General features: G+C 40.0%; 1 protein-coding gene across 3 annotated transcripts in view; it reads left to right on the top strand.

The window, feature by feature from the left end:
• RIT2 (Ras like without CAAX 2) overlaps positions 1–16,683 on the top strand; it is a 282,203-nt gene that overhangs the window by 183,178 nt on the left and 82,342 nt on the right. The window contains exon 5 of one of the 3 annotated variants that reach the window (XM_045021682.1): positions 14,272–15,115. The exons of the other annotated variants lie outside the window; for them this stretch is intronic. Coding sequence (XP_044877617.1) covers positions 14,272–14,319 — 48 coding nt within the window. The 3' untranslated portion in view covers positions 14,320–15,115. Of the gene's footprint in view, positions 1–14,271; positions 15,116–16,683 lie in introns of those variants that run through there. 3 annotated transcript variants of the gene reach the window in all.

The following is a 16,683-nucleotide window of genomic DNA, read 5'->3' as shown; positions in this document are numbered from 1 at the left end:
CTCCTTCATTCTCATAATTAGCAGATTCCTGGATCTTGCAAATAGAGTGTCTGCTTTTTCCTCATAAAGTGAGTTGCATTAAAGCAAACTGGGATTGGAATGATCAATGGCCATTCTCCTTCAGTTATCAAAATAGGGAAGAAGCATTAGGGAGCTGTCTGGTATTAAAATCCCAATATAAAATCTTTAGGAGGGAATTTTGTTGTATAAAGTATGCTAATGGTTAGAAATAAAATTAACACACAGCAATAGAAAAAATAAATCCTATGGTACCTGAAATTAACTAGCAAGCAATTACTAAGAAACTGGTCCATGGAATAGTCCATTAAAATGGATTAAATCACCTGCTTCCCCAATATACCGTTTAATTTGTGTGGAAGATGATTGCAAATGGAACTAGCGTTTAAGAAAACACTTCTGACATCTTAATTTTTGTGCAAAAATGTGGGTGTGTCAGCATAAGCCACTTCAAATAGTCCTGACACAGCCTTGTTGCTAAAAGTCAGTGTGTGTAGCGCTCTTTGTCAGTACTTTGTCGGCACTTTTACCAACAAAATACTTCCAGCCCCATGAGCAACATTAGCTTTGTCAGCAGGAGAGCGCTCCTGCTGACAAAGCGCGTTCACACTGCCACTTGCGTCGGCAAAACTTTTGTTTTTCACGCGGGGGATGGTGGTGTTAAGTATCCATGAAAGACAAAAGTTTTGTCGACAACTTCGCAGTGTAGACATACCCATAGTCTTAGTACACCCACTGACATGTTTTTTTCTAGGCATCACAGCAAAGGAAAGTTGAAGAGGGATTTGAAGGAGGTCAATGAGGCAGTTTTGCAATGTTTGTGAAGAGCTCCTTCCATTTGTGAGGGGCAGCATACAAGAGAGCACAAAGGTGACTGAAAATTTAATCATAGGCTGGTGAGGTCAGCATCAGCGGCGGAGTGAAGGCAGGAGTCAAGATTTCAATAGTACATAGGAGCTGGTAGTTAGAGTGACATAGGCTCTAAAGGACTTTGAAGGCAGTTTGCATTTGATGGAAAAGTGGGAACCAGTGAAGGACACAAAGAGAAGGGTGATATGGTCAAAGGAGTGAACTAAAACATGATCCTTAAGAGTGCTTTGAATGGAGATAAGTGGGGAAGGCCTACATTTGTCAAGGACAGAGAAGAGTCAAGACATGAAATGCTGAGAGCTTGGATGAGAGTCTTTGCTGTGTATTGATTACACTCCTCCTTTGAACACGGCTCCAGCCTGGGTGGCTGTGAGTCAGCTGCAGGAAATGTAATGGTAGTTTGGTGAGCAATTGGCCTCCTCGTCTGTTCCAGGTGGGTATCTTTGTGCTGTGTAATGGTATACGTATGGCTCATTAAATCAGATGTCTGTGATCCAACTGCACACCTCATTGTTTTCTGACTACAGCAGTGGTGTCAGGCAATTTGCCTGGGTAATCCTGACAGAGGCTGAAGTTGACTGCTCCAGGTGGTTGGCAGCTTTATCACCTATTCTATAAAGATTCTTTGCATGTATCTAAGCCCTTTCATCACAGGATTTTGAAGTGCTTTTCAAACAATAATTAATTCACACACTACCTCCATGACGTAAGCAAGGATTAGCATTGAGGAATGACAAACAAATCATTCATAGCAGTTTTCTCAGCTTATTCTGTATGCAGAATTATTTCTGTGAAAGATCATTGGACTGTAAATGGTTTGTGAGCAGCTCGGTAAAAGTAATTGAAATTTAAAAAAAAATTGAGCTGTGGTGATTAATTTTGATTGGACACACAGACCTCCTGGGATTGTTCTTCTTCCTGGTTTGGATGAGCATAGCTCTTAGAGTCATTTGTCCCAATAATTTGCGTATATTTACAAATTCAAAATTACCCTTCCATGAATAGTGAGGGTAATTAACAATTAGAATAGTTTACCTAGGGATGTGGTGTATTTTCCACCACTTACAGTATTTAAATCAAGATTGAATATCTTTTTTAAAAGATATACTGTCTCTAAAACAGAAGTTATGGGTCTAATATGAACTTTATTGGGTGAAATTCTTTGACCTGTGATATGTAGGAGGTCAAAGCAGATGATCATAAAGGTCTTAAAATCTATGAATCTATTAGTATTCTCCAATCTTCCCTTAAAATTCACTAATTCCTGGGAGATTCATGCCAGTAAACTCATTCACTGGAATAGTTGCTGGAAATGAAAACAAAAGGAGCATTGTATAGCTGTAGTTAAGTCAATTTCTAGTGAGTTTCCCAGAAACTTTTTTGTGCTCTAATTAATTAAACACATTTACCAGGCACACAAGTGTAAAGTCACGCAGAAAATCAGTAGTGGTTACAGAAATAGAATCTCGGAATCCTGACTTCCAATCTGCTTTTCCAGCACTGAGTACCCCTGCCTCCCTGGAACTTGATGGCATCTGTCTTGTCACTTCACAACAGAGAATAACAAGTAATAAAGGGAAGATAGGCTGGCTGATGCATCTGAGGAGGCAAACTCCAAACCCTAGGGCTAACATTGCCTTTTAGAACACTTTTGGCTCTATGTGCAAACAGATGTCAACTTGGGGGCGTGGGGGAGAAACTGATCAGCAGTGCCACTAATTCGATGTCCTCAATGCTTCACTAGCTGGATGATTTTCCATCCTGGACCACTGGCCCATTCAGCCTGTCTTTTACTGCACAGTCATAAACATGAATGGCAGAAAATAAATAGTTACAGCTAATCAAAGGATCTACGTGACCCCATTTGCCTAAGATAGTGAGGCTTGGATTGAAACCTGAGGGCTAATTTAGGAAAACATTAAATGGTTGTTTTCTGTTGCAGAGAATAAATAAGATGTTTGTAGTGATGTGGGGGAAATATTTAAAACTAAATGTCAGATGAATTGTAGAAATATCCTCCCATTTATATAGCATATGATGGGTGGCCAGGGGGGGCGGGAATTAAGGCATATCTCCTTTGCTATCAAAATCCTGTGCTACATTTGCCATCATTCCAGCCAGGGAGCCCTGGATAGGATTCCCTTTCGAGTTTAATAATGACTCATTGGTGACCCTTTAAAGGTTGAAATCAGATCCAGTTTAGATGAACATCACAGATTACTGATGCTTATCCAGAGTTTATTTGAGCTTTCTGACTCTACAAAATTGAGTTGGAAACTTCACAAACTCTCTCCACAGTTTTCTCTCACCAAAATTTCAAATATCTCTTTCTGCTTCCAGACATGGTTAGGTATAACTCAAGAAGGGTTTTCTCATAGTGTTTTATTAGTCTTAGCTCTGGCCAAAACCAGATATGAAAAAACCTCAACTACTAAAGATATAAGTGAATTCTTCAGAATGAAGAACCTGATTGTCCTCTTACTGACACCAGCATGACTCAAGACTAGGGGTATGTCTACCCTAGAAATGTTATCGTGCTGCAGCTGTGCCTTGGTGGTGCTAGCACTGTAATGTGGATGGCAAGGGTTATTTCATCACTGAAGTAAATCCACCTCTCTGAGAGGGGGTTGTTATCCAGGGTTTTGTGAACCCAAAGCAGTGATAACTTAACTCTTTTTCTTCAGGTGGCGTTAGGAATAAATCAATGGGGACACAGCTCCTCCATCTGATAAATGATTGATACAAACAAGAATCATTTTACCTAAAATTACTTTTTATTAGGTCTCAAGCACACACACATATATGCTGTAACAGTAGGTTCAGAGCACCCCAAACATTATAGTTACTCAAATTCTGAGATGGTTTTAAGTGATCAACAGCCAGGCTTCTGGGGGCCCTCCTTCTATCCAGCTGAAGGGAGTTTAGGTATTAGCTCTTTGCCCAAAGAAAAGCTTCCTTAGACTTCTCCAAAGTGTATTCTTTTGCTTAATCTTTTACAATTAATTTAAATGAAGCAGATAACTCATAGTGACTCCTGGTGGGTTATCAATTCTCCTAATTTCAGCAAATTATTCATTATCTCTCTTTGATTACGTTATCAAAACATTTTTAGTCATAACAACTATAAAATGTATATGTCAGGGACACTTAAAGCCAAGGTAGGCTGTCAAAAACATTCCTTCCATTCTCATGGTACATGACCTCTCACTCCCATCCTCCAATTCTGATTAGCAAAACTGCATTCATGCAGCTGTTTGACCTTGCCTCTCAGAGCCCTGCCGATCATTCCTAGCTATGTGGTATTTAGTTTTCAGCTTTCAGTGGCTGGGCACACAAAATGGCTGACTGCAGTAATGTCAAGTTCTGGGGCAACAGGGTAGCTAGGTCAACGGAAGAATTCTTCCGTTGACCTAGTGATGTCTACTCCAGGGATTAGGTTGGCTTTATTGCATTGCACAGGTTGCAAAAATTTTCTTATCCCTAAGTGATGTAGTTAAGCCAACCTAACTTTGTAGTGTAGATTGGCCCACTGAAGACAGTGGATTTATAGGACCTAAATGGGACTTCGGTAGAGCAAAGGCCTTGTGCTGACCTTCTGCACAGGGGTGAATTTCTTCCTTTAAGATGAAACAATGGTTACAATATTTAACATCAGTGTGACTTTTCCCCTGAACTGTAGAGTCAGAAGTCCAATAAGTGAATGGAAAATCGAACCCAGAGTGTTCAGTTTGAGTTTGTTCTAGTGCGGGGTGAAAACTTGAAGTGGGGGAGAATGTCTTTATTTTTGTTTAATGAGCCCTATAAGCCATCTCTGTTGTTAGTGTTACCTTCCATAGGGCCTGCTCCAAAGTCCATTGAAGTTAGTGTGAGTCTTTCTATTGACTACAGTGGTCTTAGGATCAGAGCCTAATAGACCAGAAGTTGCAAAGGAAGTAGCTACACTTGCTCCCCAGGACACGGACTGAGTACATTGCCCCCTTTAGTACTGCCACATGCTGAGAAATAAGGAACATAGAGAACAGGAATGGAAATCAAACTCTGGTCTCCAAAATGACCATGCAAAGTGTGTTGTATGCAATGATGTAATTGAAAGGAGTTGTGCCAGATATGACAATATCCTGGGCAAACCTTCTCAAGTTAAATGCCAAGAAAGGTGATGGCCAGAGGAGCTGGAAGCCTGAGAGAGGCTACCCTGGCTGGACCAATAAGGGGAAATACAGGAGCAGTTGTCCTGAAATGTGACAGAGGTGTCATTCTGGTGTTTTGTGGACTGTGCTTTTGGATATGGAAGCTTCTCACTGCTTGCTCCAGGGAATAGCTACAGGCAGCTGCCATTAATTGTTTCCTTTCAGTGGCAAAGAATTAGAGTGAATCATACTATTCTCTCTTGCACAGACATTCTATGGGCTGACTCACTGCTTCACTACTTCCATATTACACCAACATGGAATTGGTGAAGTCAGTGCGAGCTGCTGGATGCTCTTCATTTTTGAAAATCAGGCTACTCTAGCTGACTAAATATGAATTTAGGAGCATAGACTATTTAAATTTTGTTTACTTTTTTAATTATTAAGTTGTAAGATTTTACAGGCCTAAAATTTTCACACCCAATTAGTTTGGGTTGTTCAAATAAACTCCAGATAAACCTCCAAACTCTTGGAAGCTTATTCAAACAAAATCTGAATTCCAGAGCTTTTGAGGCTCCCTCGTCTTTTTAAGGAATCTGCAGAATTTAAAAGAATTCTAAGTCATTCTAATTATAGGTGGACTTTAACTAGAAGACTGGATCCAAGCTTCCTTGAACTGGAAATGGGGAATTTGGATCCAGATTCAGAATAGAGCTTCCTGGCTTAGAACATAAGAATATAAGAACGGCCGTACCGGGTCAGACCAAAGGTCCATCTAGCCCAGTATCCTGTCTACCGATAGTGGCCAATAACAGGTGCCCCAGAGGGAGTGAACCTAACAGGCAATGATCAATTGATCTCTTTCCTGCCATTCATCTCCATCGTCTGACAAACAGAGGCTAGGGACACCATTTCTTACCCATCCTGGCTAATAGCCATTTGTGGACTTAACCACCATGAATTTATACAGTTCTCTTTTAAACACTGTTATAGTCCTAGCCTTCACAACCTCCTCAGGTAAGGAGTTCCACAAGTTGACTGTGCGCTGCGTGAAGAAGAACTTCCCTTTATTTGTTTTAAACCTGCTGCCTATACATTTCATTTGGTGACCCCTAATTCTTGTATTATGGGAATAAGTAAATAACTTTTCCTTATCCACTTTCTCCACATCACTCATGATTTTATATACCTCTATCATATCCTCCCTTAGTCTCCTCTTTTCCAAGCTGAAAAGTCCTAGCCTCTTTAATCTCTCCTCATATGGGACCCTCTCCAAACCCCTAATCATTTTAGTTGCCCTTTTCTGAACCTTTTCTAGTGCTTGGGCCCATGTCTATAAAGTGGAACTGATCTATATTACTGAATCGGCACCAGAGCTTGAGTCATGCTGCAATGCTCCGGAATGCCATTCCAGCACTGTTTTGGGGAGCTGGAATAGCACTTCCAGTATGTGTTCCAGCCCTTTTTTTTTTATGACTGGAGCACTGATCAGCACCCCTTGAACTTTGAGGCGGTTTGGAGCTACATCTAGAAACAAACTTTACATAGCTACTTAAGGCTGGTCTAAACCAAGTGTTAGTATGTGGAAAGCTGGAGTGTCAATCTACCTCGCGCTAGGGGCCATGCGCTGACTGTCTGTTTGGACCCTGCTACCACGTTCTAAAAGTAGCACAATAGCAGGGTCTACATGGACGCAAGCTAGATTTACACCCCAGCTTTCTGTGAACTGGTTGTTTAGACAAGCCCTAAGATTGTAAGTCTCACAAGACAGGGACCATCTTTTTGTTCTGTGTTTCTACAGCGCCTAGCACAATGAGGTCCTCGTCTATGATTGGTTCCCTAGGCAATAATATTATTATTAACAGCTTTTGTCCATCTGTAAATCTAATTGTGATTCAGTGGAAAAGCCCCAGTAATGTTGACCTCGAGCAGCTCTTTTTCCAATGTAAATGGTGACATTTTCCCCAATGCAAAGGGCCAGTGAAAGACTAAGGCATCACTTTTGTCCCTCTAAAGCATCACTTTGGTTCTCAAACTATGGGACAGGCCTCCCAAGGGAAGCATAGGAATGTGTCAATGGAGGTGCGAGCTGTGTGCTTTTATGGGTTGTTGTTGCTGTTGTTGTTTTTAAGAGCTCTAGCTGTCAGCCAGGTGTTGTTGGGGCTCGTGCAGAAGGATCGTGCCCAGCGGGGAAGCAGGGCTAAAGGGGACAGCCAGAGTTTTCCCCCCTCCCCAATCCTTAACCGGGAACGCAGAAGTAAGGGTGGCAGTGGCTCGCTAAGTCTGCTGTGAAAAGTGATATTTGTCAATATATCTTATCAATTTGTCAATATCACTTTTCACATTGCTACCCTTACTGCTGCACTGTTGCTGACACAGAGATGCCTTCAGAGCTGGGCGCCCAGCCAGCAGCTGCTGCTCTCTGCTCTGCCTTCAGAGCTGGGTGGCAGTATATGTACTTGTGGGGGCAGGGCGATTGTAAACAACTACAGACCCAAAGAAGGGGGTCCTGATCAAATAAGTTTGAGAACCCCTGACTTGTCTAATGACTTTGTGCTTGTCCCCTGCACCGGAGTGAATTTCACCAAAAGTGAATAAATACTTTGTGTTTGATTGAAATGACACACATGGAAAAGCAGAACACTAAGATAGAAATTGATTGGCCCTTCCTGTAATTTCTAATGGCAAGTTTATGATTATTTTTGTAATTAATTCCTTTAATCTGTGCTTTCTGTGGTATGTGCTTTACAACAGCATCATTAAAATGCATAGATTGCAAAAAAGTGAGATGCTTTTTTTATAGAAAAGAAAATGAAATCATCATATTGCAAACAGAGTAATGAGTTTTAATGATAATTAGTGGTATATGAATAGCTTTCAATAACAACAATTAATATACTCTCAATCGCAATTACACCAAAGTATTGAGAGGACTAGCCATTAACAGATTGGGATCATTGGTTTTATGAACTAATCTTAGCCCAATTCTTGCTGTCATGCAACACAGCATCTTTGAATGTTTCAGAAGCACATAGTAATGCAGTCGTCTACCCGTAACTGATCAGGAAGGGCTGTTGAAAAATGCTCAGGAAAATATGTAAATTGTTGTGATTCTTTGGAAGGGAAAAGGTAACTGAGCATTTAAGTTTGATTGCAAGATTCTTCCCTCTCCTCCCGCTCCCTCCGTTAATGGATGCTATTTTGTGTGGGGGTGAACCAGAAGATTATGTTGTAGCTAGCAACAATAATAAAACAAGTGTAATGAAGCATACTAGTGAGCAATATCAGGGCAATGTGAAAATTAAGCTACAAATAATTATAATACTAACATTGGCTGTATTCTAATTATCCCATGGCCAATAATACAAGGATGACTAGCTGAACCCAAATGTATTTGGTTTGGAGTAATTTCAGCATGGCGATGTGCTGGCTGTGGAACTAGTATTGTATTTTCATGAACTATTTTTCCAGTTATTTAAACTCTTTGCTTTTTTCTTTCATAACACTATTACACATGCCGATAAACCATGATAAATGATAATGTAAAGTCACCTTATATATTGCTAGATATGGAAAGAGTGTAGGTCTGGTGCTTTTAGCCAGTCTTATAACATAAAAACAAAGGAGCATTCAGTGAAACTAAAAGGCAGCAAATTCACAATGCACAATTAGTCTATGGGATCCATTTTCACAAGGCAGCATTGAGGCCAAGAGTTTAACAGGACTGGAAGAAAATGAACATTTATATGGATAACAAGAATGTCCTGTTATAATTATCACTATTCAAAAAAAGAAGTAAATTATATTTTTGGAAAGGATATACACCTTTAAGCTTCAGAACTTATGCAAACGTCTAGCTAGTGGTTTTAGGAGAAAATGTATTTGTGGGCTGATTATTCCATATCTGCCTTCTTTGGGATTTCTTGCACCTTTCTCCGAAGCACCTGGTACTGGCCATTGTTAGTGAGAGGATGCTGGACAGGAAGGCCACTAGTCTGATCCACTATAGTAACTCCTGTGTTCCCTGTGTAACTATTCATAGTAATTAATGTTCTCAACTAGTGCAAGTCAGAAATGTTCTGTCTAAATATTTTTTGAGAGAGAAAAGGTGGATGAGGTAATATCTTTCTGCTGGAGAGAGTGAGAAGCTTTCAAGCTCACACAGAGCTCTCCTTCAGGTCTGGGAAAGGTACTCAGAGTGCCACAGGTGGAGTAGATTGTTTAGCATAAGAAGTTAACACATGTTTCAAGGGATCATTCCAGATGAAGTGGCCTGTTAACACCCTTCCTGTCATAGAGGGAAAAGGAAGGCAATTGGGGAGGTTTTTAGAGGATAATAGATTGTTGTAATAAGCCATAAATCCAGTGTCTCTGTTCAGTCTGTGAATTTTAGTGTCTAGCAAAGTTATGAATTTAAGCTCCCAGGCTCATCTTTTGAAAGAGTTGTGCAGGTTTCCTTTGAGGATGAGGACTGATAGATCAGATATAGAGTGATAACTTTGTGAAATGTATTCACCCATAGGTGATTTGGTGTTTTTATCTTTTTATCATTTTCCTGTGTGAGTTCATTTGAGAGCAAAGTGATTGTTGGTTTTCACCCATACAGTTGTTATTGGGACATTTAGTGCACTGGACGAGGTATACCACATGTTGTGATAGGCATGTGTAGGACTCATGGATCTTGAAAGGTGTGTTGTGGGGGCTGTTGATCATTGTAGCAGTGGAAATATGGCTGCAGGTTTGGCATCTGTTGTTATGTCAGGGTGTGGTGCTGCTTTGGGTTGGCATGTCTTGGTCTGCGGGAACCTTTCTTCTGATGATGAGCTTGGTGAGGTAGGGGGTTGTTTGAAGACCAGAAAAGGGGGTTCAGAAAAGATTTATTTCAGGATGATGTCCCCACTGAGTATGGGTTGTAGTTGTTTGATAATATTCCGTACAGGTTCCAGTGTGGAGTGGTAGGTGACAACTTGGGATGTGCAGTCGGTGGGAGGAGGGGCGGTATTTCTGTATTGAAGCAGGTCCCTCAGGGTATTTTGTTGGCCTTCTCCATGATGCGGTCTACTTCTCTGGTGGAGTGTCCTTGTTTGGTGAAGGTGATTTTGTGTGTGTTAAAGCGTATATCCCCGACTTTCTCCTCAGAGCATATGCTGTGGTGTCTGAGTGCCTGGCAGTAGATAACAGATTTCTTGGTGTGTTTGGGGTGGTTACTGGATCTATGAAGGTAGGTATCATGATCTGTGCGTTCCCTTTAGCAGAAGGAGGCACATACTCAGCCCGCTGCCTGACACTTAGTGATTTTCTAGCCTGCTCTGCTTCTGCCACTCTTTAACAGGGTCTTGCCTGGGATTATTGGCTATCTGCCACTATTCCAGTACTAAGAGGAGGATCCAGATATGTGAGCTTCCCTAGAACATGTACTGAATCCCTCTTCAGTCTGCCTAGTGTCAAACTATTGTTATTAAAACCAGAAGCGGGTCAATAAGCGCGTCAGTGGCTCCTGTTTAGAAGCTACAATGAGAACATAGATCTGATTCTAGTTTTGTACTGGTATAACGCTATTTAATTCAGTGGTGGTTATCTCTGATTTATACTGGTGTCAGTGGAAATTGAGATGAGGCCACAATAGTGTAACACTGTTGAATTCAGTGTAGGTATCTCTTTACTAGCACCTCAGTCTCTCTCATCCTCTGCCTGTGACACCCAACATTTTATTTGACTGAGGACTGATATGCTTTTGTCTGACTGAACTCAATGGGCTCAAGGGAGGGGTGAAACTTAACTGAAGAGTAGGTTCAGTGTTCTAATGGAGTTAACTGAAGAAAATCAAGACTTGGGAAGACACCAGAGAGTGCTATCTAGAAAGTGAAAAGACAGTTCTAGTAATAGCAAAATCTAAAAGAAATGAATGGATTAGCAATACTATTAGGCAGAAGTGGAAAAGAGCATAAGTGTAAAGCAAAAATTCACAAATGCTAATGCATGTGAAGAGACAATAATCATCCCCGCCCCCTCCACACACTATCACTTCCCTAGCTGTGGACCTCCAAATCCATCAGTTGCTCTCTGAGAAGCCCAAGGCAGGAAGAAAAATTTTATAGAGGTGGGGCAATTGCTCCCAACCCACCCGAGCAAAGAGTGAAATCGTATGCATGGAGGGTTCCTTCATGTAGGGAATTTTACCTGAGTTAATCTTGGCACTATGTGCATATAAAAACAAAAAATAATAGAAATTGGAAGTATATGCAACCCGCATTAAGAAGTTGTCGAGGAAGGAGTTAACCCTCTCATTCCAGCTGGAAGAAGACCACTGTGTTTTCAGGAGGAGAAGGCTGGACTAGCTTTGTGGAATTAATCCCCCTGTGCACATTATGAGAATAATATGCTGTAAGGATGTGGGGTCTGATCTGCCAACGAATCAGAGAAGTATGTTCATTGGAGGCTGCAGCTGAGGGTCAGGTGTTTTTGCACATGGAGTTAGGGAAACATACTTTTGGGTCTACCCGAGGGAAACTCTGACATATGTATTTTGTTTGGCCCTAAGGGAGCAGCACATACTTTATATTTTCTTTGTCGATTTAACGCAAACCTCAGAATGAAGGTAAAAGTGCACCTCTACCTGCACAGCTTATTCCTGTTCCAAGGAGCTCTCATAGCCCCTTATTGTTTCTCCCTTATTGCAGGATTTCACCTACTTTCTAGTGCTTTTCCCAGTGAAAGAACAAAATGGACACCTTGTAGAAGCAGGCACTTGGGTTTATTACTCACAGCATTGGCAGATTGTCACTTTGCTTATTAGGCTCACAGACACTGCCAAACAATTGATTACAATGGATTATATGGAATCTTCATGGGCAGAGGGAAGTGCCGGGGTAGGAGGTACCAAGCCCCTGGATAGGTCTAGCAGCAAGACAAGATAAGCATAGTAGCCAATAATCTAAAGATTACATAATGTCTCCGCCCAGGGTTTCAGGTTAACATATGACATATTGTTAGTACACAGATGTTTTACTTTAAACAATGTATAAAGTGTATTCGTATAAAATATATATGTTGAATTCTGATTCGGGATCCATAGGAATGAGGTAGCCCTTCTGATTGTCCAACAGGTACATTCTTGGAGGTTAAAGCAAAAAGACATTGAAAACTACATAGCAATAGAGATTGTCTTTCAAGTTGCCCATTATGCTTCTAAAGGCAGACACTGGCATCTGGGAGGGAGGATGTCATATCTCATACTGACATGCTTGAATCTCTTCCATGAACTCAAGGTTGATATGTGGGAGAGCATGGCTATCTTTTCTTGCAGAGGAGTGAACATAGACACAGACACAGGGCTCCTTTCAATCCTTTGGTCTTTTTGCAGTTTCAGTTAAGAGTGCCAATTACTGCTCCCCATCTGGCGTTTTGCTGACCATGCTTATCTTAGTAAAAAGCAAGGTTGTCTCTTGTTTGTTCTGCTTCTCTTAGCTAATATTGTTCACTGTTTGCTAGGCCTCTCGGCCTCTTGACCAAACTCTGGACTTTGGGCCTGTAAAAGTTACTGACATAGCCTGTTTCAGGATTTTACATACACAGCACGTGGATTCTGGCCCTCCACCCAGCATAGTGTTAAATATATGCATTGATAGGACCTCTACCACTTACTAGATTTCCAGTTATTACAAAAATCTCCACTCTTTCCTTTGGAACAATGACACAATAATGCACACACACTGCTAAATAAAAACATAGGGCCAGATCCAAAGCTACCGTAAATTAGTGTAGGTACATTGAAATCACCAATTTATACCTGTTGAAGATTTGGTCCTAAAGCTGTTTAAAAGCTGCGATATGATGATATGGACTTACAACTCGACTGAAAATGAAATTGGTATTGGCTCACCCCACGAAGACTTCATTTACAGTGTTCAGTTATTGAGGAAATGCTAAGTTCTTTTTATTATTATTTATATAAACAATGAAATGTTGGGAAAGTCTAAAATAACACAATAGATGGTTAATCAAGGACATCCACAATAGACAGAGATAAATGAGGGAGGCTATGAATGCTACCCACCAACCATCTGCTAAACTAAATCAAAAGTCATAATAAGATAAAGTAGAACTCCTTTGTGGCTAATTTCCTTCCAGCTGCACCTACTGTTAAGAAGGACTGCTATGAAAAGCTATTCATTAATTGTTTCTTGTTTTTTTTTCACAGAGCCAACTTAAATCTGGGGATAGGAATAGCTATAAAAGGCTTCTCAGGCATGATAATAGTATAATAATAATAATAATAATAATAATATTGTGCACTTAGAGCTTTTCATCTCGGAATCTCAAACTCTCTGCAAATATTAATTTAGGCTTTCATAACCCCAGTGAGCTCGGTAAATGATGGGACTAAGCAAAAGTTTTGTACCAAAACTTGAAAACAGGTGATACTCACTTTTTGTTAGTATATGAGGTGAGCCAATTTTTGTTATTGTTTGTTTTTGATGTTTGCGTGGATTTCTACTTGAAGTCTGTGATCTTCAGAGATGATTTTAGCCAGAACAGACCTTCCTTTACAACATAGACCTCTTTCTTCTGAACGGCCTGGGACCATCTTACCTTTTAACAGTAATAATTAGAACAGTGCAAAACTTGGCAGTTTCTGCCCATATTGGTTTAAAGTGAACATTTCCCCCTACAATTTTGGTTTGGAACACCAAAAGTAATCACTGGAGCTGTTGGTGGACATCCTTCCTTTCTTCTATTTACTGCACAGCTGTAGAGCTGGTTGGATTTTTTTCCCCTGCATTAGACATTTTAATAAAATTTATCATTGACATTTTGGTAGGAAAACTAAAACAAACAAACCAAAACCAAGAAAAATCTTTCTTCAAAAATGTAGCCAATGTTCCCCTCACATTTTCAGCCCATTTGAGTTATATAATAATCATATTGTTAATAATCATACTATTTAGTATATTTTTTGTGATTTTGTAAAGTTCTCAGCACTGGCCTAATCTACCCTCACTGAAGACTGAGATGGATTGAATATGTATGTCAACAAAATAAGATTGAATTTTATTCTATATAGGTTCTTATGCCACCCTCCTCACTATAGTATCTGAGCACCTTTTAGTAGTGCAGTAAGTGACATGACTGATCCTCTCCCCAGGGGGATAATTTTATGTGCAGTGATTTATTTTGGTGGGGTTTTGTTTTTATTTTATTTTTTAATTTCACTTTTTTTTTTAAATATACCCACTGCTCTGTATTTATATCAAAGACGGCAGGTCAAAGAAGTGTACTTTGCACTTGGAGCAGAAGATGGTGATGTTTGTGATGATCTTTAGCTGCTGTGGGAGTTCATGGCCTCGGAGAAAGTCCTATTTCCTGCACAGAGAAGCTTTACCTCCATTGTGCCTCAATACATTTGTCAACCACAGTCCTCATCCTGAAGCTTTAGGCAACGTTTTAGATATCCTGGATATGGGCAACTGAGCATTTTGAAGCTAAGGACCGATATCTTGAAGAAGGCTGGACAGAATCTAAGGAAAGCCAGTGTAGACAGCGGAGAACAAGTCTGATGTACTCAGAGTAGCCTGCAATATTGAGAAAATGCATATGAGCAGTCTATACTATTTGGAGTTTCTGAAGGGCTGAAGTCTTCATGCCCAGGTATATTACATAATAACAATGGAGGTGGGAGCCTGAGTTAAGCTTTAAAACTCCCCTGCCAGACAAAACTACCATCTTCAATGAACTATGTGTATGGTCCATCAGCTACCACTTTAACTGACAGGCAGACTGATCTGTTAAATGCAGTCTGGGAGATGGGTCATTAGGCCTTTGAAAGGTGGCTATTAAAGGTGGTTGTATTCTCAATGGGATATCTTTTAAGCTTTGGCTAGCAGGTTCAAAACATTATTGTGTGTGTAGATAACTGGGGGAAACTGGATTAGAGGACGGGACATCTGCCATAGTTGATGGGAAGTATATGTAGACCAGAGCTGGTCAGAAAATGGAATTTCTTTTCTGCAAGAAATATCACCATTTAAAAATTGTTTTCACTCCAAATCTGTATGAAAAGACTAAATTTCCCATGAAACAAAAATTCCAAAAATATTCAATTCAAGACCATCACAATGATTCATGTTGTTAGTGTTGAAACATGATAATGTAATATAAAATGTTAAATAAATATGTTTTAATTAAACTAAATGCATCGAAATGAAATATTTTTATCTTATTGAAACAAAACATTCACCATTATAAAAACAAAACAAGAAAGTTGAAATGTCATTTCAACTTTTTTCCCATCTAAAATGTCATTGAAATTGACACATTCCTGCCAAATGCTTCGCTTTTAGTGAAACTGCATTTTCAAATGGAAAACTGTTCTGACCATTTTTTTTCAGCCAGCTCTAATCCAGACAGACACACATACTAGTATTGCCAGCCTCAAATGTTCAAACATCATGAGTCAGGCTCACCAAAAATCATGAGACTGGCTTTAAAATCATGAGATTATGTACAAATAATAGATTTGGGGTTCTTTTTATTTGCCTCTGCTTTTTGGGCCATTAGGGTGCACTGGGGTCACATTTTGAAGCTTTCTCCACAGCCATGAGGGTTAGACACCTACTTTTTCTTTAAGAATGAAGGCTGGAATCATCAAATGTCCACTTGACTCCAGGAGCTGGGGCTTTAAGAAAAAACAATAATTATCATGAGACTCATGACAAAATCATGAAAATTGGCAACACTGCATACATGGGGCAGACGGAAGGGAGATTACTAAACATACATAAGTAAAGATCTCTCTCTCACACACACACACACACGCACACACACACCAGTAAGGGGTTTGAACTGTAACACAGGGGTCATGTCTACAAATTGATTTTTGGAACATGTATCCATGCAGGGGTGTGGGGGGTGGTCTGTAACTTGGGCTGATGCTGCTTTGCCTATTGTAACTTATGCAATGGGTAAATCTAGGTGTGTTAAGCAAACTCTTTCTTTTTTTAAAAACACATTTTCTCTCTCTTTTTGATAAATCTGTTGTTGTATGGAGGGAATTTTCACCCCGTCCATACTTTAGGTAAAAGTGCATGCTGCAACTGTCATAAACAGATAGTTAAGGGTTAATGCCTCTTTTACCTTTAAAGGGTTAAGAAGTTCACCTAGGCTAGCTGACACCTGACCAGAGAAACCACTGGGGGAACAAGATGTTTCAAAAGGAAGAAGGGAAGTTTCCTTTGTTTAGTCAGTTTCAGTTTCAGCCAGAGTGAAAAAAATCAAGGAACCAGCCTCTTATCAGAGTAGTAAATTTTAGAAAGGGATAAATAGGTTTATGTTTATTTTCTTTGTAACTTGTCTTGGTACCATTAAGGGAATTATCAAATTTGGGTATTCTTGTGTGTATTAAGATTTTTGCCCAGGGGAACATCCTCTGTGTTTTGAATCTGTTGTCTGTGAGAGTAGCTGGTATGCTAATCTCTCCCAGAGAGTTTTCTTTTACCTTTCTTTTCTTTAATTAAAAGCCTTCTTTTTAAATACCTGATTGATTTTTTTCCTTGTTTTTAGTTCCAAGGGGGTTGGATCTGGATCCACCAGGAGTTGGTGGGAGAAAGGAGGGGGGATGGTTAATTTCTCCTTGTTTTAAGATCCAAGGGGTTTGGATCTGTGTTCACCA

The sequence above is a fragment of the Mauremys mutica genome, chromosome 6, assembly GCF_020497125.1.
Source record: "Mauremys mutica isolate MM-2020 ecotype Southern chromosome 6, ASM2049712v1, whole genome shotgun sequence".
NCBI lineage: Eukaryota > Metazoa > Chordata > Testudines > Geoemydidae > Mauremys > Mauremys mutica.
The sequence above is the reverse complement of the archived record's forward strand: the minus strand, read 5'-3'. Positions and strand labels throughout refer to the sequence as shown.